Here is a 25,693-nt window from a genome sequence, read left to right as displayed (position 1 = left end):
GCAGGGTTGGATCGTGTACCGGTTTGGGCATGCTGGCGGCAGAAGCAGATACACTAGCTGAAGCTGTGGCCACATCCATCGTGTTGGATGATGCGGTTCTTGGCTTCTAATTTATCCCGTAAATCCTTTGCTGCGATAAATAAGCCCGTTCCTGCAGCATTGAAGATAGATTTCGACCTAAGTAAGAAATCAATATTGTTAAAAATCCAACTGGAAAACGTTCAATGCACGTATTGTACCTTTCTATTCTTGGAAATTTCCAACAACAAACCAACCAGCGTTGCTTTATTTACTTCTTCCATCTCAAGGCCATTCGTCTGGGCCATTGTCTTTCGCAAGTGCAAACAAGCTTCGCAAAAGTATTGTCCAAAATCACACACACACACACACACACACGCCCCAAGGAGCGGAATCAACATGCTCGCTCTTTCCAACCAACAGCAGACCATCAAAGTGGACAGAGCGAGACAGCATGCTGATCTTGTTTCTAGGGACAAATGCAGAAACATCAATGGCCGTTCACTGTATCCATCGAAGTAGGCGCCAAAAAAGCCCTTTTCGCCAACACACAAGCAAATTGACAAACAAGTGCGGTGCGTGCACTACCGGCGTCTCGGTGCTTAGCTATTTTTCGCAGTGTTTTGGAGCTTTATGCAACTGGAACGTTTTCGAACATTCATCGAACTACTTTTGGGCAATTTGAAGGAAAAAAGCGGAGCAATTCGATGTCCACCGAAACGATGGACAGCTCAGAGAGCGCATCTTGTGAGGCTGTGTTTGGAAAGGAGGCCATTTGCAAAGATGTTAACAACAACGGAATTTGCTTGGAGGATGCTGCTGCTTTACCGGATAGTATCCCACCGGTCCGTAGATAAGAGATCAACTAGCTATCCGTCGACAAGTGAATAATTAGCTTTTTACCGTATTATTTACAGAGTTACATGAAGACTATCACCTCGCTTACGATGACCCGTACACTCCGTGGTCCAAAGTATCACTGCTACGATTGCGATTATGTTTTGCCTACGCGGCTCAGCATGAACACACACATGAAGATGCACCGGAAACCATTCTGCCCGATCTGTTACACAACGTTCGCCGAAGAGCAGGAAGTGGTAAGAAGCTAGCACTATCTGTATTAATCTATCGCTTATATGGGTTTTAATTTGAAAATTCTTTCTCTTTCCCCACACCAAGACCGCTCATACGGCCGAAAATCATTCAATTTTGTTTTCCACCGCAATTACACCACTCGTCGTGCTGGACGAGCCGATAGTGGTAAAGGACGAGCCAATAGTGGTAAAGGAAGAGCATGCTTTCTTCCAAACGGAAGTCCCGCCAAACTCTCCGACCCACGAGTACCACGGCCTGTCGCAGCTGGAGTATGGATTTGCGCACAGTAACAATAGCTCGATTCCGCTGCTACTTGCTGAGAAGCTGCGCGAGCATCAAGAAATGATGAATCACGGTATGCAATCGAGGAAACGGTTGGACTCTTCTCGCCATCAGCGCCATTCGCTGGATGAAACGGAAGCACGCAGTGTCATCAAGTCGCATCGTAATAGCTATACCGGAAGGCGTGACAGACGACCATCGATTGCTGGAGTGACGGGTAAGGTGCACAAACCGGCCAGCAAACCGAACCGAGCGACACCCTCCACACCGAAAGCCGGCACAAGTGGACGGGGCGAGAACGTTGATTCGGCGGATACCGCACTGAAACGCATCACTTCACGCTTCGGCCGGTCCATTAGCCTTAAGATTCCCCAATTCTAAGGCCGTCCCAGGCTGGCGGGTAATACAATGGCAGGCCCATGATCTGTCGAGCGTTATAATTTATCTCTTTCTTTAGCCATATTCTTCTATGCTTCTAAAATAGGATATTATTACTATCTTTCTGCTAAAAAAATTACACTGTAAAAATGTGCACACTGATGAACTCTCTCAAAGAATTGTACTCGCCGAGGCGTTTAGAATAAAAAGCTAAAAATCGGCAAACTCTTTCGCATACAGACACTTGGAAGCGATCTTGAGCTTTTGCTCATCGTACACATCGAACAGTGAGGCATCGCCCGGCCCCTGAAGCTTGGGGACGTACGGTGCGGGAAGCTCCCGGTTCAGCAAGCCGTACCAGTTGATCGTCTTGAACCAGGCGTGCTGCTTGATGTCGTCGCACCCATTGCGCAGATTACCGTAGCGCCGGGAGAGATCCGTCTGCAGCAGATGGTGCACCAGACTGCACAGATCGGTGGAGAAGCTCTTCGGGAACTTGTACTTGCCTTTGCAGATGCGCTCGAACAGCACCATCTGGTCGGAACTGTTCACGTAGAAGGGAGAGTATCCGGCGGCCATTTCGTACAACAGCACACCGTAAGACCACCAGTCGACGCTTTTCCCGTAGCCCTTCGCCTGGATGATTTCCGGTGCGAGGTATTCCGGTGTGCCGCAGAGCGTCCAGGTCCGGTCTTTGATCAACTTGATTGCGATTGATGGGTTAGATTTAGCATTTACTAATGCTAGGATGATGCTAAGAACCATTTCTTTACCTTGCAGAATCCAAAATCGGTCATTTTCACATATCCCCGGTAGTCAACGAGAAGATTTTCTGGTTTCAAATCCCGATAGATAAGATTGCAACCATGCAGATACTCCAGCGCCAATGCCACCTGGGCACCGTAGAAGGCGGCCTGTGATTCGGAAAATCGTCGAGAATGGCGTAGCAGTGTGAACATTTCGCCCCCGTTCACGAACGGCATCACGAGGTAGAGGTAGGAGTTGTCCTTGTAGCAGATTTCCAAATTTACCACGAACGGGAAGCGAATGCTTTGCAAAATTCGTTTCTCATTCGTCGTGTGCTGCAGCTGCTTCTGGTAGACGATCCTTTCCTTGGACAGTATCTTCATGGCAAAGTATTCTCCGCTCGCTTTTCTTTTGATCAGTTTCTTGGAGGGGAAATGAAGCGATTAGCTATTGAGGATGAAAGAACCTTGAAAAGTTATTTTGGAACTACATACCACAGTTCCGAACGCACCGGACCCAAGAGTGCGTAGTATCTCGTACTCCGTGAGCGAGGCAATCGATGCCTGTTTCTGGTCATTGTACCGTTTTTCAAATTCTGTTTTTAGCCGACTTAAAGTTTGGTGGTAATCACTGCCGGCTGAGAATTTATGTGAACTTTCTTGCTTCATTCTGTCCTTTGACAAATTTGCTTTGAGCAACTTGCGGAAGTTACTATTCGGGCTACTATGATGCGTTGTTGGAATTCAAGGGATGATCGAAAGGGCAGTGTTGGCAAATCCATCCCAACCTTGAAGGTTTGAACGATGACGTAAGAATGAGGACAATTACTACACTATTACTACTATTACTATAGTAATTTTGAGGGTATTAAAATTACTATACTTTATAGTATTTCAATCTCATTTGATTGGGATGTAAAAATAATTCTCACGAATTCTAAGCAATCAACTCACTTCTCACACTCACTCTTCTCGCTGCTCACCGTCAGCCTGTCAGTGCAGTGGTGTGTTGATTTGTTTACAAACAAACCGCTTCCCTTCCAACAACCAGGCGGCTCTCTGGTGTGTGTAATCTCGTGTGCGTGTCACGCTCGAATAAGTTTGCCTTTTTTCGTACAGAAACCGTGTCTCTCTCTCCCTCTCTTATTCCCCGTTTTCTTTCGTTGCGCCGTGCAATGGAGGATCGTCTGCGGTTGAGAAAGTACGTGCTGGTTTGGCTGCTGATAGTGCTACACTCCTGTTACTTTGCCTCCTGCGGCAATGCAGCGGACCGGGCGGTCGACCCGAAGAACAGCCGCGTCTGGGGACCGGGTGTAGAGATGCCGGACCGTGCCACACTCCCGGCGCGCTACTTTTTCATTGAACCAAGAGACGCGGACAATCAAAAGTGAGTACGCACCGCTTCGTAGGCTCGCACCGCAGATTCATCATTTTCATCACTCTCCATTCGATTGTGCTTTGCAGAATAAATGAATCACAAAAGTATGACATACACATCATTGGACAATCCCGGTTCGGCACGTGCCGGTATCGGTTGAATCAGATCGATCGCCATGATGGGTCGAGCATCGTTCGCTACCGGCTGGCCGAATCGTGCAGTGACGTCACGATACACGTGCGCCACAACGAAGCCCATCTGACCGGGTCTCCGTTCGCCATCCCCGGCACACTGTACTCCGAGCAGTGCTACTGTCCGCAAGGTTCCGTGGAAGAGTGGCTTGAAACGGTCGGCTGCCCGGCAGGCGATCCACAGATCGATATGGACCTGATTCCGTTTCGGGCCATCAACTTTAGCAGCCTGCGCACCCGGATGATCCAGCAGTACGACAAACCGGGCAGCATTTCGCACTGCAACTACGTGATTCTGCGCAACCAAGTGCACCGGCGTTGCTACGGGCAACACACCGGCTTCAGCAAGTTTATGGACACGATCTTGCTGTCATTGGCGCGCAAATTTACCCTGCCCGATATGGAAATGTTTGTCAATCTCGGTGATTGGCCGCTGGTGAAGAAGGGTGGCCCAAGCCGCACGACCGGGCCGTATCCGATCTTTTCCTGGTGCGGAAGCGACGATACGTTCGACATTGTTATGCCGACGTACGACATTACCGAATCGACGCTCGAGAATATGGGCCGCGTAATGCTCGACATGCTGTCCGTCCAGCGGCGGGGACTGCCGTGGGCCGACAAACACGCCAAAGCTTTCTGGCGCGGTCGGGATGCGCGACGGGAGCGGTTGGAGTTGGTAGCGCTGTCTCGCCGCTACCCGGAGCTGCTGAATGCGTCGCTTACCAACTTTTTCTTCTTCCGCGACGAGGAGAGCGAGTTTGGACCGCGTGTTGCTCACATTTCCATGCACGAATTCTTCGACTATCGCTATCAGGTGAATGTGGACGGTACGGTGGCGGCGTACCGGTTGCCGTACCTGCTGGCCGGCAGCTCGGTGGTGCTGAAGCAGGACTCGTTCTACTACGAACACTTCTACCGCAAGCTGGTACCGATGCGCCACTACATCCCGTTCGAGGCGGACCTGTCGAATCTGGTGCAGCAGATCGAGTGGGCACGGGAAAACGATGAAAAGGCGCGTGAAATCCGAGACAATGCGAACGCATTCATTAACGCTAATCTGCTACCGCTGGATATCTACTGCTACCATGCGTTGCTGTTCAAGGTAAGCGTGCATGCAACACTTGCTGAGCTATTAAAACTACTAATCTGTGTACTTTTGTCTTCAGGAATATGCCAAATACATTGTCAGCCCGATCCAGGTACAACCGGGCATGGAAAAGATTGAGCAGCCGGAGGAAGCCTACCACTGTCCGTGCGAGAGGACGACACTGCCGAGGGATGAGCTGTAAAGGCAATCGGCAGGCAACCAACCAACCACAGCACAGTTACCGCACGTGTGACGCACGAGAGAGCGAGCGATGGATTAATTACTCGTCCTGAGGCGGACAAACCGCAACCGTGTTACAAATCGACAACCATTCTATGACGCAACCAGCGAGCTGTGATCGTTACGTTATCATTTTCTGTAGGGCATTTTCGTTTCTTCCTGTCTTACTCTACGTCTTTGTATCTCTTGCGGTGAATAGGTGAAAAGGAGCAAACTAGACTCAATAGAAGATAATCGGCAAGCAAGTATCTATCAACTCTGTCTACTGTTTCTGGGCTGGTCTCGATATTGTAGTTGAAAAGGGATTCAAATTTCAATCGGACTAGACGATCAGTTTGAGAAGCAAGTAGAAGAAGATGATCTACAGTTAACTATCTATAGAGGAACTGAGTCCGCTGCTAGGAGTGGGCAAAGTATTATATTAGAAGTGTGTGTGTGTGTGTAGATGTTGTAGTTGGACTATTTAGTTTCACACGAAATCGATAAAACAGTATTGCTAGTCTGAAGGGTGAGAAAAGATTTTCATGAAAATCAATTATGCAGGTGGAAAATTCGATCCCTATCCTGTAAACACCGCCTGTCGCGCGCAAGCTAATCAACAAGTATCCTGTTTCTTCAATAAACTTTAAACTTTTCAAAGTAAATTATTCAGAAAGAATGCGTGATTTGCCAGCAAGGGAATGTTTCGGATGCTGTACACGAATACCTGAACTGGGGGGAAAAACACTTGTCTTCCTATATGCAGTGCTGTTTATTGCAAAATACGTCAAAAGGTAAACGTAAAAAAATATCAAAAATTGCATTGATATTGTCGCTATAGTCACTAACAATTTAAAGAACTTTGGAAGTTTTGGGTACAAAAACAAAATGATGTACAGGTAGAAGAACACTCCTAAATTTATCGCTTCCGTGAGCAGCTCCTCGGTTCCAGTTGGAAAAACGGGAAAGGCAAGAATCAAAAATCGTCCACCCTAGTTCCTACTCATCTCTGTACCGACTCTGAATCCCTAATCCAGCAGAAAGCGTACCGATTTGGGTGTTCGGCCAAATTCGCCCTCCATCGCACTAATTGTAGCTTCCTTGATGTTATGATCCGCCAGTACCGAACGTATAGTTTGCAGCGATCGTTCAATATCGGCCACCGATTCCAGACACTTGGAGGCCAACCTTTCCTCTGCATTGCTACTCCTGCCCTCCTTACCTGCTGGCAGCGATTCCTCACCATCGGTGGTAGGTGGTGCATCCGAATCCTGATACTTCTCGCACAGCTTGCGCAGCTTCAGCGTTGCGCCGTAAAGATCTTTCAGATAGTTGGCCGCCTTCTGGTCGAACCGAAGCAGTACGGTGGCTTTTGATTGACTCGCGGTAGCTGACGGCAGCTGTTGGTTGTTGCTGGGCACATTTTCATCGTTCGAATCCGCATCGGTAAAAAGGGCCTTTCGCGCCGACGCTGGCCGACCGAATCCTCGCTCACTATCCTCACCAGCCGGCATCAGACTGGTTGTTGGTTTGGAGAAGATGGATTTAAACAGTCCCTGCGATTTTCGTGTGCTTCCACTGGTGGCAGTGCCCGGGCTGCCGGGATTGGAAACGATACTATTCCGACCACGGATCACCGAGCTAAGGTTTAGCGAAATGCGGCTAGAATTGTGTGAGTCCTGCAGGAGCGATTCATTCGCCGATTGATCGCCCGGCTCGTTCCACACCAGATCAAAGTGTTCGAACATGTTGTCGGCCGTGAGATCGTCCCGCTCGCGCACTATGCCCAGCCAGTATTCCAACCGTGCGGGGACCCACTCGGCTATTCGACCGTTTGGACGATCGACAATGTTGATCATCGCCCGGAAGATGCCCTCATCTTGCCACACCTGCGTCTGCTTAAACTCGTAGTCCAATCCCACCGTTCGGCAACGCTGGCTCGCTTCCTTCACCATCATCTGTATGTGGGCAAGGCTTTCCTCGCTCGTGTGCTCCATTATCCGGCGGATCTCTTCCGCCAAATTGGATTCCGCTGCCGACGGGGTCAGATCCAACGAGTCCCGCACATCGGAAGGGCGTGCCTTTCTACCGTCACACTTGTGGTTCTGCTTGCTTGCTGACTGTAGCAGTGCTTCCTTTTCCGTTTCGAGCAGTTCCTTGTGGCACTTGTACTTGAACTTTTCCAGCTCAAGCGATGCCAGCCGCTCCTCGTACTCCTGCTCGTGTGCCATCCGTTCGGCTTCGATGCGGGCAATGGCTGCCTTTTTCTCGACATCCAGCTCCCGCCGCAAACGATTTTCCTGCTCTTGCAGAATCTCCTGATGAGCCAGCTGGAAGTCAACCATCTGGAAAAGAAAAAAGGGATATAAAATAAGCCTGTGCGATGTTTTACAATAATATAGTCCTTACAATCTGTGTGTTTGATTTGTTGGGACAGAGCGGGTTCGAGATGCGGAAATAGTGCGATCCACCGATCACCAATCTATCGCCGTGAAACAGCTGACGGCGCTCCTGTACAAGTTCACCGTTAACGAACGTCTCGTACTCGGTGCTGGTTTCCGGCAGCAGGAACAACTTTCCATTTTTGTTTTCTATCGAGCTGCAAATGGCATAAAATAAATATTAATGTTACGTTCCACCTTTCCAGCCCGCTCCAATTCACTCACCAATGATTGGGTGCGACCAGCGGCCCTTCCAGCACAATGTCCGGCGTGGAAAGCGACGATGGACGCCCGATTTTCACCGTCCCGGGTGGAATGATGTACAGCAGCGTGCCGGAAAGCATCGGATCGGTGGCCAAATTCACCAGACACGGTTCCTTCTGCTCGGCGGACAGCTCCAACGCCAGCCCCTTGCGCTTGAGCAGCTTCATTTCCGTCCGACGGACATCTTCCGCCTCCTGCAACCGTTCGCGCCAGGAGCGCTGCGCTTTCGCTAGCTCCTGCTCGGTTTCGGCCAGCTGCTGGCGCAATGCTTCCACCTCACTATCGTCCACCGACGTTTCGATGATGATTTTGCGCGGCGGATGGTGGTGCTGGTTCGCTTCGGACAAACGCTTCTGGCGCTCGTAGTCTTGGCGCAGGACCTGCAACCGTTCGACCTCGGCCCGCAGCTCGCGGATGATGCGATCGTGCGGGTCTTCGTTCACCTTCACGCGATTGACGATGCTGCGTGCCTGGCAGGCGTACCGAAGCGTGGCAAGCGTTTCGTCCAGGTGAATGCTGGCGGGCGAGATGGTGGCCAACATGACCGTGCGCGAGTTGCCGCCAAGGTTTTCCTGCAGAAAAGAGCAGTGGATAACACAAATCGGTGTTTGTTAAAAATTAAATTGAAATAATCGCATTCCTACTGCGCATTACTTGTGCAGAGAGTGCTTATGTATGAATCACTAAAATGCATATGTTTCATTGTCTTTAAAAAGGAAATGACCAAATCATTCAATCGTGTCGAATTGCTCACTATGCATTACAGCTGCTTCGTGGAGGAATAAAGTGACCGAAACCAACCATAACGGTGGTGTGCCTTTCGCTTTTGGCGCGTGCCACTACAAGAACGCGATTCCAAATTCTACACTCAAAACACCTCCCTCCCCAAACAAAACAAGTGAAAAAGGAATCTTTCCGGCTCTAAACAATCTAATCCAACCTCTAGCAACAATCATCCAAAGCAAAGCAAAACAGAGAAATTTACAGTGGAGATAAGGAAGCACCTAGAAGAAGTTGTCAGTAACACGATAGCCACCAGGGTCATGGTCGAGGCGGCACTGTGTGTGTGTGTGAGTGTATTATCTGATCAGTAACCGCAAATAGCGTCAACATCCAATACCGGAGACTTGAGCTTTCTGCGACGGTTTAGAATAACGACCGGAAGATGCATCCCTCCTGTGATTGGTTTATTTACTAAAGTTTTAATGCATTTCTAGGAAAGCGTCCCGGGATTTCCCCCTGAAACACTGCAATGCACTATCAGCTCTCAGCTATAGGCAACGTTTCGTGCATCTCACGTGCTTCGTTCAGTTTTAGCATGTAAATAACACACCGTGGAGGCATTGCTAAACAATGCAAACCATTGGTATGGGATACATTTTATCACCCCTGTATCTTACATCACACTTGTGAGGGGGGTTTTCTAAGTATTTCGAACGAACGACGAGTTACCTAGCAATCGTTTAAAGCTGCATCTCTACCGGCAAGTGTTGTTTAATCATGATAAGAAGCAGACGAAGACGTGTAGCTAGAAGGAACTATTACATTTCTTTACACATGGGCACGAGATAGCAACGAGAAACTTGATGTGGCGAGTGTTCTTAAGGTAAATAAGATACGTTTGAATTTTGCAATAGTTGTTGGGCTGAAGTCACCACGACCAACAAGTATGGGGATCGTTTAAGTAGGTTAGCAATCTTTGCCCTCTTTGCGGAGTTGTTAGTGTCTGATGGCCAATGGTGGACGGGGTGGAATGATCAAACAAACGTAAAGTACTTCCCAATCACTCGAAGAGGTACTACTTGTAACGTTGAATGGAATGGTAAGGCTTAAAATAGTTCCTGCGTATAGAAAACAAACATTCACACGTTTCACACAGTGGGTAAGTTGAACTTTTGACTTCAGCAAACGATCGATCGATCATTTCTCCAACGAAGAAATACATGGTTTGACAAAGTTAATTTTGCGCTTCTTTTTTGTTCTTGTAGATAAAACCCCCTCCCGTACAGGAACTGCGCCGTTCCGCGCCGAGCTTCGCAAAGGTACACATCAGCCCCGTGTGGACTTGAGTCACCAGCCATCCAAGAGATAAGCGAGTTAACATCCCCAGCAAGGGAACTAGGAATCCTTGGACGCATGCACTCACCTCTTCGGGGCATTATTAGCTACGTACCTGGCTTTTTGCGCCTTTTCTTTGTTTACCCTTGTCGATATCCCACCAGGAAGTGGCCAACTATTTTGGGCTGTTTACATGTCCCCGAAATTAAACCCAACCATGCGTGCGATTAGCTCGGCACGAAGAAAAAACAAACAGGAACAGGAATAAACTGGCTACTTTATCAGAGATTCGTTCAGGGACAACTATGTTGTTTCTTAAATTTCTAGCTACTTTAATCGGTTGGGACACCTGCTGCGTTATCGCAGCGGTCTTACCCATTTCTTATGCACCCACGGTTTTATTGGGGTAATTAAAAACGATTATAGCATCCCTCGTTCCGGTGCAGTTGGTCGTCCAATGGCACAAACAAACCGTTTGATGACCTAACCTGCTTAACTTCTGTGTATCCGAATGAATGCACTCAAAACAACCGACTAACTCTAGGGGTAGGAGGTCCTCCTATGTGATAATGGGTAATCGAGTGTGGCATGGCCTTCCTCGCCCTCAAATGTCGATGATACAACCGACGATGGTGGAACGCGAAAGGTTGATCAATTTTCCTAATCAATAATTGATGGATCCGATCCGTGACGACCGCTACTGCACGCGGTACAATTATGGCGACCGGATGACCCCTTTGAGGGGACTATCACTGAGGACATCACTTTAGTACGGTGGGATGATGATGGTTTTGTTATGTAGCACAAAATCGGTGTTAAGTACGCTTAATAGTGTTTGTACTAGAGCTGAGTGGCTAGGCATCCTCACTTGACTGGGGCTGTTCTGGAACAACAGCGAAGGGAAGGAAGTTTAATCTACCTCCTATCAGACTGTTTACAGAGCGATCAACCGGAGGTGTGGCTTTCCTCATCATTCCAACTCCCATTTCGTTTGATAATATGTTGTATGACAACAAGAGACAACATTTGGTTTGGCGCAACTTCTGTACTTCCAATGTCCAATGAACTCCAATCAATTTGGATAATCAGAGCGTTTCTTTGACCAGGCTTTGTTTTCTCCTCGTCAATACAAATAACGTAATAGAAACTCTCTCTCTCGTTGATCCCCCCATACGGATCACGTTAATCGATTAAATAACATGAAAATCCCATCAGATTACCGAAGGCGTCTGCTATCGCCGCGGACCGAAGGGGTTGTCTTTCGATGCACTTCACTGAAGGTCGCATTTACAATCCAAACAACAAACAATCCGCCGTTTGCGCAGTACAATCAAAGGTGCCTGCGCCTGTGATCGAGACGAAGACGACGCCAAACATCGCACATAGTATAATCGCACCGATGGACAAAGTATGGCAACACATCCTGTATATTAAAGCAGGCGCAAAACGGCGCATATTAGCAACAGGGAACAACCGTAAACAATTGCAGATAAATGTAATCGCAATACTGCGGGCGTACGACGAGATTAGGAATAAATCAAATATACCAACCCCACACACACACCAAGAGCGCCCAGCCATTTGCGCTGGTCGCAACACTATCAGCACTAAGATAAGAAATGGACAACCCATTTTTTTTTTGTTATTCTGACGGGAACAGCAATGAAGAAACAATATCATAAAGAGTTGACCTGACACACCCCGCCGGAACAGAATCGCGAGATCAAGAGATCCTGCCCAAGGCAGATGCCGTTAGCCTGTGCTTTGATGTCACTTTTATGAGTCAAACTTCTTATCAAATTAACGTTTTAAAATTCGTTTCCAGATTTATGATCTCATTTATGGGATGAATTCTTACAGCATTAATGATTCATAGTACCACCACCTGCATCATTCGCGTCATTTTGATGTAAGAAACGCCGACATAGGAAATAGGCTCAAAAGCATCCCTCCTTCTAGCTAGCCAACAGTTATCAGCATCACCAACATATTGCGACCGGCCGCAGGGGTACACGATGATGCTATTTTTAACATGCTTATGCTTTCCTTTTCTGCAACCCGCGCGCACACAACATAGGAGTCGATTCGCTACGTTCGCTTCCCACTCGCTCTCGGTCGCTCTCCATCTCATTTCTCTAATGCGAATCTATCGTTGCCATGGTAGTTTGAGAGTGGAAGTGATCATCCCTTTCGCGCTCTCGCTCTCGATCCAAAGACCGCGGTTGGGGTGGTGCTAGGTTGGAACAGGTTGGCCACCACACAATGATCAAGATGTTTACCTTTTCGTTTCATTTCGATCCGCGTACGCGTAGTCCAAGTCCCAGTCACTTCCAACTCTCACTATCTCTCCCTCTCGCCTAGCCGAAACTTCGCGGCAACGGTCGCGCGAAAAAGGGAACGCGAAGGTCTGCCGTCCTCGCTGTGTGTGACGGTATTTTTACTGAATGGTGTGAATCGGAATCGAAGAGAGAAGTGGAAGAATTTGTGCGTAACCGTCATTTTCTTCCCCGGGATGCGACGGCACATGAGACGGACGCGGTAAGCGGTCACAGCATACGAGCGAGAACCGGCCGCACACGCACACAACGAAAGGGACGCGTGCGCAACGCGCGCGCGTGTCTACGTGTGTGCTACCACGTTCCAGTCGGTGGCCACTCACTGCCCGCGCCCTTCTCGCCGCCGACGAGATAACTCTCCCTCCTCAGAGCACGAACCACGAACACACACACACACACACACACACACACACACACACACACACACATACACACACACACACACACACACACACACACACACACACACACACACGGAGAGAACAGTCCGCTCTTGTGTCTGTGTACCGAGCCGCGCGGCAATTCGTCGTCGTGTCTCTCAAGCGGAGCGCGTTGGAGCAACGAACGCGCGCAGTAACGGGCTGTTCACGGTGCCGGGGGTGTGCCACCGAGAGAGAGAGAGAGAGAGAGAGAGAGAGAGGCGGCGGGGTGGGTAGAGTGTGTTTTTATATATCCGTGGCCACGCTCAACGCACGCTGCAGTTCAGCTCCGACCAGTCAGTCGTCCTAATGGTAGCGGCAAGCAAACGCTCCCCATTACATTAACCTGTGTGTTAACGCGTGTGTAAAAAAGCAATATTGCGTCGTTTTTAAAGGTTTCCCATCTACGACCCACAAACAAACAAAAAACATAATTATGCGTCCGGTGGTATAGTGCACATGTTTTGGGAAAAGTTTCATCCAATGACAGCAGCAAAGTGTAATGCGTTGTGGTGGTGAAAGTTTAGAGAGATTGAACATCAATTTTGTTTACCAACAAAATACGCGACCGAACGGTGGTCGTAGAGTTTGTGTGTCCATCTTTGTGGTAGTGAAAGTGTGCTAGCAAAGTGCGGATGGCAGAAGCCATTTAATGCCGGAACGAGTGAACAATCATTAAGCTCCCACCCGGTACAGGAACTTGAAGCTCTACAAGAATATCCAAAGACATTAGCGTGGAGGTTAATCGCACAAGGCCTGCTTGGTTGTTAGGAGAAACCGTACAAAAACACAAACCCATTTGAAAGGCCGCATTAGCAGCAGCCGCTTCGAAGGACCAAACGCGCGCTCTCTCTCTTTTTGTTAACATCAAAACACGACGGCATCTTAGTATCCTTGGGAGCAACAGACACCTCTCCATCCCGTCACCATGGATATTTACTACATGAGCGACAGCATCCAGTACTCGTCGTTCCGCGGTCCAGTCTACCGGGACTACGAGAAGTTCCCGTACGGTACGCTGGAGAATCCGCTCAACAATCCCGTCTCCAAGACCAAACAGCAGCAGCAGCAGCGGCGACACCACTCGAGTTCAAGCGGCAGCACAAGCGCTCAAGGTAAACTAGGCACACTCTACACACCCCGCATTATACCGATCTCCACATAACGTTGGGATAGATGAGACGGTAGACGGTACACTGCCCATTGCAAACGCAGTGACAAATCTGAGGGTAGTTGTTTTCCCCATGTTTGGGAAATAGGGAATTTCCGGTTGTATATACGTTAGAGAAAAAAACCCTTCAAATACAGTGCAACGCAAATGCATCGCTGAAACAAGAACGCAGAATTACAGCATCGTATTTCACGGAACCGCTCGTTCAGTGCAGCTTCGAGATATCCAAGTGGATGCTCTGGGTGTGTGTGTGCGTCGTGGCAAAACGGTATGATTGTTGGCTGCGCGCTCGGGCGCCCCCACCGTGTGGAACCAACTATACGTGTTCCGACTGCGTTTTCCTTCTGTTTATCGGCGCAACACACTCGGCTCCTCGGCGGTTGCGTTTACGCGGTGCGCAAACCGTACACAACACAACACCACACGCTACAATATAAATCGCGCAAACACACTGGTAGTGTTTTGCGTTCGCGCTAGCGCATTTGCGCATTATTTGTTCGCTATGCGCACCACACCACCTGTGCGCGCGCTCGGGGAGCGGGGGGTTTTAGTACGTAAATTGTAAACGTGCAGTAAAGGGGTTTTTGGTAAACCAAATTCATTCACCGTTTGATGAGTGTGTTCTGCCCCGCAACACACCACCACAACTACTTTAATTCTTAATAGAGCAGGCAGCCGTTCGATGCACTTAACGAATGGCATGGTCAATACAAATTCAACATTTCCGTTCTGTTGACCTGCTTCCTTTAGCTGATTGCCATCCTCTTTTTTTTGCATATTAACAACACGATTAAATCGTAAGAAAGGAAGGGAGAACAGAAGAAAAAAAAACGCGATCCATTAAACCCCGAGAATGGCAGGCAAGAAGGCCAACGATCAGCGATTGAAGTTGTGTGTTTTTTTACGTTACCAGGTATTTTTGCAATTTTGCCAAATCCAGCTCCAAAAGGTTAAATTGTGTTTACTCGTTCGAACGCACACGCGCGCTAGAGCCGGCAGGGAACAAGCAGGAGGAACGGGGAAGTGGTTGAAATTTGATGGTCAGCACGAGATCCGAAAAACGAGACACAATACACACACACACGCATACACAGGCAGGCCGTTGGCCATGGCCATGTTACAGCTCTACCAAGGAGATTATTATCGTTGGCGCTATTTTGAAGTGAACCGAAAATACGGGTCAAAACACACGTAAGCAGTTGCGGCTGCATGCGGCTCATATTTATGTTTACGCTGTCGTTTACAAGGCTGTTAAGGAGTGTAGCCGAACAGCGTTAGGAGCATGACTAAAGCGAGACGTACGTACTACTACATCAATCACAAAACAAGAGAGCTCTAAATTTAAACTGACCGAGATATAAATACAAACGGATCGCCACACGGCGCGTCAATTTAATTCATTCGGAAGGTGTGTTTCCCTCTCCAATTCCTTCCTCACTCAATAGTAAAACCTCTGCTTTTCTACTATGACAGACAGTGTGTGTGCAGTAGGATTGCACAGACTCATTCCTCTTGTCTCGTGCTTTTGACATTACGCGGTTATTTTCTAAATATACACATCCGTCCGATGGATTAGTAGTGCCACTACTGTAGTAGATCGAGACGGCGCCAATTGTGTAGTACACGTCTGTGACCACAAAAAGTAGACACATTCCACACGAACTGTGTCGCAAAACGTGATGCAATTTGAGTGTTGTGGCTCCTCGGTGAGTGCACCCAGGCAATATGACACCGAAACGGCGGTGGTGCGGCGCCTTGGTTTGGTTGTACCAGGCTTGCGTGTACACAAGAAAGGGGAATAGGAGAAGGGCTAGAGCAACTTTGTGGTGGTTGTGGTTGTTGTAACATCTAATGCTGCTCTGGCCAGGCCAATAACTCTTGGAGTGGGGTAGTGGAACGAAGCGTTCAGCAAAGCGCAACGAAAACCACTGACCCTTTGCAGGGTCCACAGCTCCACAACCAACGTGTGTGTGTGTGTGCGGGCAATTGATCCAAAACTAACTCTCCTTCCAATTCCAACACATTCCAATCTGCGAAAGACCGGTTTGATAAAAATAGTGAATTGCACACAACTCCTCTACCCTCAGAACAGGCCGTTTTTTTCTCTCGTATTACTTCTTCACTCTTCCGAGTGCGTTGTACCCCTCGCTTGGGATGCCATTTGAGAAAGGAAAACGGAACTGACGCGGTTGTTTGAACCTTCTAGGCAGCTTCAACATAAAGGTGGAAGGCGCAAGACGAAACCATGGCAGGCGTAACGATACGCTGTGTGCCGCAATAGAGATCTTCGTCAAGTACCCGTGAATTTGCCGCCACGGGTTCTTCTCGGTTGTTCACCGACTGAACATGATGACTGAAGGTGATCTTTGTTGGAGGAAGGCGAAGGTCTGACGCTTAGCGCGAATCAGTGAAGGTTGACATCATCGTTAGCCTTAAATCTCATCTTCCGGGCAAAGCGGTCGGGTTGAGAGAAATGTGATACTCTCTTTGTTCAATACTGCGCAACTAGTGATCGCATCTTTCTGGCATTGTGCCTCCTCTGTGTGTGGGTTTTGTGTCACTGGACTGGAAGAATTTGCCTGGTTGGTTGCAAGTTACAGCATCGTAAATAAACGCATTCAATGGCAGACACACACAAACGACATGTGTCCAGCCCCAACAGTTCTCGGCGCGGAAGTTTACGCTCTATGCAAATGGTTCGCGCAAAAACCCGTGAGGGGCGAGAGAGGCATTCAGCAAGCTGAATGAAAATAGCGCCAAGCCCCATCAAGCGAATGTGCTCTCCAGCCCGGAGGCAATGTTTGCCCTTGGTTTGGAGAGAGAAAGACAAACAACAGAGGAACGAGAAGAGAAAATGAAAAATGCAACAAGTTCGTATGCAGGCTAGACCCGGGTTTCGAGCGCACACGCGACCGCGAGGGGCTTGGTTTGTTGTCGAGAAGTTGGAGTGAATGGCGGTACGACCGTTTTGACCTGCGACAAAGACTCCCCCCGAAGCGGCACGTGAAAGTGCTAACCGGTCGAGAGTAGTGCAGATGATGACGGATTGTCAAACGATAGGGAAACTGTACCCCGATTAGTCGAAATTGTTGCTTCCAGCGCTTAGAAAGGGTTTCAGAAAAAAAATGGGCAGCGATCTGTTATCTGTCCCCCAGCCTTGTCTTACGTCAAGGTTGCGCGCGGCGCGTTGATTATGTCAGAAGCGTACGGAAGCGTGGAACTGGGCCGTGATAGTTCACCAAGCACACGCGCACCTACCCGCTCGTCATAACAACAAACAACATCGTGAGAAGATCATATGCAGCCCCTTTGCGTGGCGCTAATTGAACCCTCCAACGCTACGCTTGGGGCTTGCTAGATATGGAAGCCGGTTGAGAAAATTAACACTTTACTAGAAAACGCCTGCAGCAGCAGCAGTTAGAGCGGATCTGCATTGAAAGCTGTTTGCATTTCCGATTAGATCGAGACGTATGATGACTGGAAACGTAACATCAATTTCACAAACCGATAAAATCGCTTCGACTAGACACCGACTAGTGGAAATAATGGGAAGTGGGATAAATCAATTGTACATCTCAAAGCTGTCACTTCCACGCGGAAATGAATCACTGCCAATTGAGGCGCTTTCATTCTGGATCAATCCACGTCCCACTGGCGCACAGGTTCACTATCCAGGGTAATACAATTAAGGTTGAGCGCGGTGATCGTCTCCAATGATCAAGAACACCAGACGACCACGCCAGGCTGGGATGGGACGGTAGCCGGTCTCCCATGGTGAAGGTTAGTAGGGTTAAATTCAACTGACTCACAACAACCGGGGTTGCGGATGCAGTCCCTGGTGAAGCTCATTCCGCTCCAAGTGCATTGTCAAGCGATGCAACTTCCAGACACACGCATGGCTTGTGCGGTATCGTGTCGTCGAAACAACAAGAAAAAGACACCCAATGAATGATGATGCACGGACAGTACAACCAACAACAGCACACACACCTCAAGTATGGTTTGACCTACATTTTACCGCGCCCTTTCGAAACGCGCGGTTAGAGCGAGAGCCGAATCGTTTGGCGGGCGCATGCGCGCGTACCGTGCGTGACCATTCAGGCACAACCCGAGAAAGGAGGTGCACGCAATGAGAGGTATTAAATTACTCTACACCCACCTTTTAGATTGAGAGACGGTACTATAATTGTCTTTGGATGCAACCGACACCCGTCCAGGCCATTGGCCACACAGACAGCTGGAAGACGACGGCGGCGAAAGACCTTGAACGAGGTTATATTCCGACACCGACTTCTAACATATCTTTCACGCAATGTCTGTTCACCCCGAACTCGCTTTCTATCAGCGATGAAAGGGATATTGGGGGGGGGGATCGGTAAAAAAGACACGAGGCACCACGTGCACGCGGTCACGTACACGTTTTTTTTGGGAGAAATAGCACCTTGATGCTATGCCATCGTCTCCTCCTTCAAGACAAGGCCTCGCGCAGTGAAGTATCGTGTCGTGTGAGGTGCTATTATGAAAGATATCGTCTTCCCACAAGAAGAATACATTTCTTCCCGCTACTTGTCCCTTCTATTCTCCTAACCGCACGCACACACACCGTCACCGTGCTAATGTTTAACCGAATTCCCTATCTGCACGTGATAACCTTTGGTCCGCCTGGTCTGGTGGAGCTGCGCCTGATTGCAATTGTTCCACTCCGGCAGGGCGATAAGAAGCTAGTACTATTATCAACTCCCGGTGACCACATGGGGAGTGGAGCTCGACCATCAAACCGATTTGCAAGTTCGCTCCAAGTTCATTTCACAGAGTCCTCCCCATCCCCTGTCCGGTGTTGTACCGATGCTCCCGCACTATAAGTAGATGCATCCATCATCAGGGTCCCCTCTTATCACTTGAAGTTCCCCCATCAATTTTTGCCTACTTTTTGTGTCTTCTTTTTTGTTAGCATCCTGGGTTTGTGTGTGCTTTGTTTTCTTCGAATCCGGATTCATCAAGGGAATGTTTTTGTTTTCCCTTTTTTGTGTGTTGGAACACTGGAAATTAAAGGCATGATGTGATAAGCAAATGATCACCGATGCCGCTTGTGGTACAAGTCGTTTTGATTGATTCACACTTGTGCAGCTGATTACACTGTTTGCTAGTAGCAGCATAGAAACGCCACCACTTCTTTTGGCCCTGACTAATAAACCATCCCCGGGTTTCGGTTATTTGGTGCTAATCTTTTAAGGACAAACGTTTCATTGGCGGCAGTTTGGCACGAGCGCTTGATAAGGAGAGGTTGTCGCCGAAAAAAAGGATTTTATTATTAAGGACACTGAGAGGACGTTTGGCAACAAAACAACTGACTGAAGACACAGGTTAAAAACAACCGTTGAAGAAGAATAGCCTTCAACGTTTAATCTGTAGACATTAAACACAACTAAAATAAAGTTGATAAGCGACCTCGGGCGCTTGTGGCAAACTGTACTGTTTTTTTTGCTTCTTTCAACATTTTTTTTGCTACATTGATCAAGCGTTCCCTCAGCTCACGTGTCCTGCTGTGCCTACCCTTATCACAACCATTTTATCAATTTATAAACACACACCCTACCGGGGAGAGTTGCAATCGTTTTAATAGCGTGCAGCACTTCATCTCCTCCTCCATCAACAGACAGACGGACGGACGGACGGACACACAGAGTGCCATAGAAAATGGCCATAAATAAGCTGTTGCTAAACACAGTTGGGGGTGGGTGGGTGGATGTTTGCGTCTCGTGACTATGGGCGCGAGATGATATCGTGGGGGAGCCGCGACGCCTTGTGTACACACACACATACACTTCCCGGGAGAGGATATCATCATCAAATGGGTGTAACGGTATCATTTTGCGCAGTACATTTGTCAACGCAGAGGAACAGGTTCGCCTACAGGTTCACAAAAGCTTAAGTTAACAAGAGGATCACACACAAGAGGCACCAGCCAAAGTGCAATGTACCCAGAACATTAATTTAGGCTGGAGCTGAGCGAAGATGACATACTGGCGCACATTGGGTATGCAGCTACAGCTTGATTAGATAACGTGTGTGTGTACATCTGGGTTGTTCTTCGATGCATTATTTGCATTGGACCGTATCTCCGTATAATGAATACTTTTGTATGTAAATAACCGTTAGCGTTTATGAGCCACATGATGATAGCGAGACCAAAGCGGAAAGAATTTACCATCTGTGCAGAGAGATTCAATTACAACCATACACACAATGTTATACTGCTGTTGCCGTATCAACTGTTGGAATGCAATTTCACTTATCGCAACACACACTCTCTCTCTCTCTCTGCCTACTTACAGCAAAGCTGCTAAGCTACATTGGCAAGTCGTCGTCCACTGGCGGCAGCAAATCGTCGAAAGATTCGTGCCCCTTCTGCAAGGAGCAAAAGAAGCGACCGCTCGGTGCGTACATGCGTAAGCGCGGCCAACGCATCACGACCGAAAGCATCAGCGAGGACGCCGAAGAGTGCAACGAGGAGGAGCTGCGGGAGGAGGACGAAGAGGAGGACGTGTGCGCATCGAACCGCGGCACGACACTGTCCACCAGCCCGTCCGGCGACCATCATCAGCATATGCACCGGGGCATTACCGGTGTTCCCGGATTCAACCGGCAGGAGTCGATCGAAGGCAAATGAACCCAGGAGGAGATCACCGCTCCGCTCAGAAGCTAGCCGATGGATGATGATTAGATGTTACATTAGGTGGTTAAGTTATTTACTGCTTTTATTCATACGTACATACCAGGCGTATTAGTTGAAAGGTTAAAGTTATATCTTACTGTAAGCTGTAAGCGATATATTCGGTACTGATAACATATCAGCCCGCATGTTTCAGTCGTACTACGCAAAACTACGCAAAACGATAATCAGTAGAGTAAAATCAATACTTTTTTTTGTTTGATGATCTGACTTTTTTCAATAAGCCAGACGGCGAGGAGAAACCCCCCATGGTAAGAGAGACAAACGTACCACTGTTATTGTTGATGCGAAAAGACTGATCTATATTAATAACTCTATATACACATACACACAGAGAGAGAGACAAACGAGTAAACATCACTGATAAGTGCAATGAAAACTGCGTCAACCATTTGAAAAGCAGGATAAGATGTAGAAGAAGAAAAAGGCTTGAAACTGTCTTATTGCAGTAGAGAAAAAGCAAAAAAAATAGTAAAAAAATAACAGTAAACCAGGAACAGGTCACAAGAAACATAGAGCGATCAAGCGGCTTTTATCACACCAGCAAATGAAGTACAAGAACAGTTTGATCACGCAGAATGTAACATTTGCATTTGCCTTCAATGCGGAAGTGTATTGTGGGAGTGTGGATCTGCAGGAAATGTTGTCTCTGTTACTTAAAGCGGACAGAGCTGTTTCCTCTTTTTTTCTCAACATACTAAAAGAACTCATTCGATATGCATTTTAGCATGTTGAACTTGGAAGGTGGTGCGCATTTGGTGCACGCACGTGGTGTGCAAAGATATTTTTCTACACGTGATACGCACGTGTTAACAGCGTAGCGCCACAGTACGTATTTGGGATGTGGTTTTAGCAGTAGCAAAAGAGCTAAATGCATGTTGTGTGAACAAGGGATTTAGCGAAAAGTTGTGTAGAAACAAGAAACAGGTTAGCAGTCGGATCAATTTACAATCAGATTTTAGTATTTAACCGCAGGCTTTACTATATATGTGGGAGAGTATGATATTTCGAGTGTTGTTATAATTATACCATATTAATCCACAGAGCTTTTGTCACTGTTTTCAAAAACGAAAAATAAATATTAACCTTTATAATATTACTGGAATATACGAGTACATTCATTAATTGTTGCTTATCTGGGAAAAGTGTATGGAGTGAATCAGGGATGTTTTTTACAGCTTTGTTGCACTACCCCTAATCAGACCAAACCCCTTTTCTTGCACAGCGAAACAATACACCACAAATTACCCTAATTGAAGTTTCCAAATCAATCAACAAGATACTGCCCTGTTGGTCCATTTCTTTCTTTTTTACCGCAAGTTGCCACCCGAACCCTTAAGTACTGTAGATACAATCTTGCCACGCTGTTTGGTTTCATGGCGATAAGATACGGCCATTGGCGCAATAACAATGCACTTCACATGTACGCCATGGTGGACCTTTACCTCCAGAGACATGCGAGACTGCTCACTCAAGCGACCGAGACACCTGCAATCTGTTCGATCTACCGTCTAGAGGGTCACGTATGCGTTAGTCCCTTAGTAGCGACGTCTACGTTCCGACCGAAACTGGTTCGCAGCAACATTCTTTATCAATACGTCCTTCCAAAGCTGATAAGAGGAGCTGCTGGCGTGGTTTTATGGTTAACTTTATCGTAGCTGCGTTACTCTATACCGGCCCTTCCTTTGATTTGAAACATCTATATTTCATCTTAAGCTGCGTTATTTGAAGTATGTCTATGTTTTGTCATACTTTTTTACATGTAGGGGGTAAAGCTATCGATTAAAAGGCTTCACAGAATTTACGAGCTTAACGGATATTGCTTAACACAGAGCAGTGGTAGGTGGTAGGTGTAATAATACGAAAAGAAACACCCAGGCCCACGACAAACACGCTTATCTTCTCTTGGTAAGGTGGTATAGGAGTTTACTTGGGTCGGCTTCAAATAAAAACCTAAACCAACTCGCTGATTAAGAAATGGTCTTGTATATGCAAAGAATGTATAATAGACTGATTTGAATCTCCTGTAGCTACTATTAGGTTCTTAACCCACCCAACCATTGCCCGTTTTTATCAACTTTCATGTAACCGACACTTCCGTTGCGGTTGAAGCTTTTGCGTATTTTCTACGATATGAGATTTCCTTTGCTGCTTTCTCGAGTGCAGCGAACGTTTTTGTATACGCTACGCTCCAACTTATGCTCACTTTACAATAGAGCTTCATACCAAGCGGTTGTCCGTCACAGGGTCGTGTGACAAAAATATACAAAAATTGCAAAAAAAACCTCTGCAAAATGAAGTGGAAGAAAATATTTACCAAAATGCAAAGCGAAAAGCCGAAACGTTCCACCGAAAAAGGTACGTGGGAAGATGAGTGATCTTAGAGCAAAAGGTAATCCGTTCGTAACTCGATATCGTAATTGCAGAGGACGTTCCAGTGGTGACAAAAAAGGCCATCCAGAAGCCGTGCTGCAAGAAGTGTGCCCTCGTGTGCAAGTGTAAGCATCACCGAAGGATTCTTCGCAGCATGTCGCTGCCACCAAGTGGATTGCTAATAAACTAAACAATCTTCCCTCGCTTCTGGTGCGCTTTGGATGCTTTGGGGTTCGGTAAATAAAGACTATTGCTCCTAAAATGTAAATACGCTATCGTTATTGAAGAGCAATTTCGTTGGTACTCACCCTGAGCAGCCACGTAAGTACGGAGTCACGGTACGGGATGTACGTGTTGGCACTTCGCTTCGTATCGGCCAGTGCCGAAATCACCTTGCCCAGCGTCAGCAGACTCTTGTTGATGCTGACGCCCTCCTTCAGCCGAGCACCGCTGGCACAGGTTTGGCTGACCCGCTCCGAGCCGGCCAAATCCACGAGACTTATTTTGCTTCGCTTGGTCTGCTTTACTGATGCCGTGCTACTGGCATGGTCGCCATCGTCCGTATCGCTGCTGTGCACTATTTCCGCCAAATTCAACACAACCGAGAAGATTGAGTGCGAGCGAGAGCTTTTATCGTTCATTCCGGTGGCCGCCGTCGCCCGCTGACTGTTGCCAACGGCCAGCCAGTTGCGTAGCGCCGTGTGGGAATCGACCGGGTGCGTGCTGAGATCGACCACGTACGGGCCCCAGACGGGATGCTCGCGCACCTTCAGTGCGGCTCGCTTTGCCCCTTGGCCGGGAGTGGACACGGTGATCACACCATCCGACGGTGTTACAGACAGCAGATCGTGTATTTTCTCGTTGTAAATTTCAAAATAGCTCACCTCGACCTCGGCATGCACCTGGCCTTTCAGTGCATTGATGCGTGCAAACAGTTCGTGACAGAAGCGGGGTATAATGCCGGCGTCCGGGTTCGGTGTTTCATCGTAGTTCTCGTCCAGATCCATTCCCATCATACTGTAGCTCTTGCCGGATCCCGTTTGTCCGTACGCGAACAGGCACGTGTTGTACCCTTCGAAGGCTTTATCGAGCAACGGATGGACCAGGCTGCTGTAAACTCCCGACTGACTCACGTACGCCGGATCTTCCGCATTGCACGACCAAAACACATGATCGTACAGGAAGAAGTGTTCTACCCCGCCGAGATTATCCGCCGTACTTCCACCATTAATGTACAGCTCGTTATTCTGCACCCGCACGATATTGGCCACCGAGTCAATGCATTCCTTCGCCGACAGTGGGCGGATGCGCACGGCCACCTTAAGGTTACTTATTTCACCTCCAGCTCCTCCCTCCTTGTCCTTTTCCTTCGTGCTGCGATGCGATTCGTCCAGCTTGCTCTGGCTGGAGCGGTGCCGTCCCGCTGGTTGCCCAACGGGACTGTCCAGCGAGATGCGTGAAAAACATTCCGGTGTCCTGGCGTTAAGTAGATTTTCCCTAGCAACGGCACGCTTCAACACGTTACGCGGTGTTCCAAAATCTTTCGAAGCACTTTTCGACGACGTTGGCGGTGCTCGGTACTGGGACGATGGTGTGTAGCAGCTGTTGAGGTTCAGCGATGTGGATGATTTCGATTTCGCCTCCAGCCCGTTTCCGATGCTGGGTGGACGAACCGATGCACTTTTGGGCGTGCGGATCGGTGATGCCGGCAGCGATTCCGAGCTCGAGGTGTTCAATTGGGTGCGCTTCGTGAGCAAACAGGTGGCCAATTTTGAACCGGCCGGACGTGAAACCGAACGTGGCGTGGACGCTTTCGTGGGAGACGAGCTGGCTCCAGCGGACGCAGCAGCTGCCGATCCAAACCGATGTTTGGGAGTTGCAATGCGGGAATTCATTGTGGGACACGGCAAGCAACGGGCGTTTTTCTTCTTTGGACGGACAAGACACGATTACAACGATAAACGACGGCACAAAAGTACACAATTGCTTAAAAGCAGCGGAACCACACACACAAAAAAAAACTACGACCGTTTATTTATCAAACATTTTCTTTGTAATTCGCGACAATACAAAATATCGCGTACGGCGGCAGTTGCCCAACAGCTGCTGTCAAGTGGAGGGATTTGAAAATGGGCGCGCCCGTTGAGCAAGGCGAGGGTTTTTGACGTTCAACAATAGCTGCATCTCGCTCATTTCGAGGCACTGTGCCCCCCTCACCCACTTCACTCCAAACCAAGGTGTTACGCCAGGACTCCACACAGCATAACACGGAGCGCAACATAACAACTGACAGCTGCCAAACGCTTCATAAAACGCTTTATTGCCGGTACCATGTTTTGAATATCCTTAGTAGGCCGCTCATTTTTCGTTGAAAAGCTACCAACCTACTGCGATGACCGATAGTTAATGAAACGCTTAACCTCCTTTCCCAAGCGTTTTCTCAAGCGTTTGGCAGCTGTCAGTTGTTATGTTGCGCTCCGTGTTACCGCGAGGCCACATGAGGT

At 48.2% G+C, this 25,693-nt stretch overlaps 6 protein-coding genes across 6 annotated transcripts in view; 4 read left to right on the top strand and 2 right to left on the bottom strand.

The window, feature by feature from the left end:
* The window catches only part of LOC120955667 (ejaculatory bulb-specific protein 3-like), a 322,541-nt gene that overhangs the window by 66,057 nt on the left and 230,791 nt on the right, over nucleotides 1–25,693 (top strand). The gene's annotated exons all lie outside the window — the stretch shown is intronic.
* LOC120959595 (uncharacterized) lies at nucleotides 52–1,998 on the top strand. The gene is made up of 3 exons (XM_040383089.2): nucleotides 52–863; nucleotides 936–1,115; nucleotides 1,198–1,998. Exons 1-3 carry the CDS (start codon nucleotides 726–728, stop codon nucleotides 1,774–1,776), a joined length of 897 nt encoding a protein of 298 aa, XP_040239023.2. The 5' UTR covers nucleotides 52–725; the 3' UTR covers nucleotides 1,777–1,998.
* Nucleotides 1,963–3,298, bottom strand: LOC120959594 (cAMP-dependent protein kinase catalytic subunit alpha-like). Its single transcript, XM_040383088.2, has 3 exons — nucleotides 3,015–3,298; nucleotides 2,547–2,942; nucleotides 1,963–2,475 (listed from the first exon to the last, which is right to left on the bottom strand). The coding sequence occupies exons 1-3, from the start codon at nucleotides 3,186–3,188 to the stop codon at nucleotides 1,984–1,986; spliced, it is 1,062 nt and encodes a 353-aa protein (XP_040239022.2). The 5' UTR covers nucleotides 3,189–3,298; the 3' UTR covers nucleotides 1,963–1,983.
* LOC120954874 (protein O-glucosyltransferase 2-like) lies at nucleotides 3,538–6,073 on the top strand. Its single transcript, XM_040375170.2, has 3 exons — nucleotides 3,538–3,906; nucleotides 3,984–5,190; nucleotides 5,255–6,073. The coding sequence occupies exons 1-3, from the start codon at nucleotides 3,695–3,697 to the stop codon at nucleotides 5,375–5,377; spliced, it is 1,542 nt and encodes a 513-aa protein (XP_040231104.2). The 5' UTR covers nucleotides 3,538–3,694; the 3' UTR covers nucleotides 5,378–6,073.
* Nucleotides 6,143–25,337, bottom strand: LOC120954872 (kinesin-like protein KIF14). The gene is made up of 4 exons (XM_040375162.2): nucleotides 23,498–25,337; nucleotides 8,061–8,671; nucleotides 7,804–7,993; nucleotides 6,143–7,739 (listed from the first exon to the last, which is right to left on the bottom strand). The coding sequence occupies exons 1-4, from the start codon at nucleotides 25,082–25,084 to the stop codon at nucleotides 6,423–6,425; spliced, it is 3,705 nt and encodes a 1,234-aa protein (XP_040231096.2). The 5' UTR covers nucleotides 25,085–25,337; the 3' UTR covers nucleotides 6,143–6,422.
* LOC120954879 (uncharacterized) lies at nucleotides 13,171–21,921 on the top strand. The gene is made up of 2 exons (XM_040375174.2): nucleotides 13,171–14,027; nucleotides 20,419–21,921. The coding sequence occupies exons 1-2, from the start codon at nucleotides 13,841–13,843 to the stop codon at nucleotides 20,751–20,753; spliced, it is 522 nt and encodes a 173-aa protein (XP_040231108.1). The 5' UTR covers nucleotides 13,171–13,840; the 3' UTR covers nucleotides 20,754–21,921.

This window comes from Anopheles coluzzii, chromosome 3 (genome assembly GCF_943734685.1).
Source record: "Anopheles coluzzii chromosome 3, AcolN3, whole genome shotgun sequence".
Lineage (NCBI taxonomy): Eukaryota > Metazoa > Arthropoda > Insecta > Diptera > Culicidae > Anopheles > Anopheles coluzzii.
Note: the sequence above shows the minus strand (reverse complement) of the source record. Positions and strands in the feature narration are given on the sequence as shown.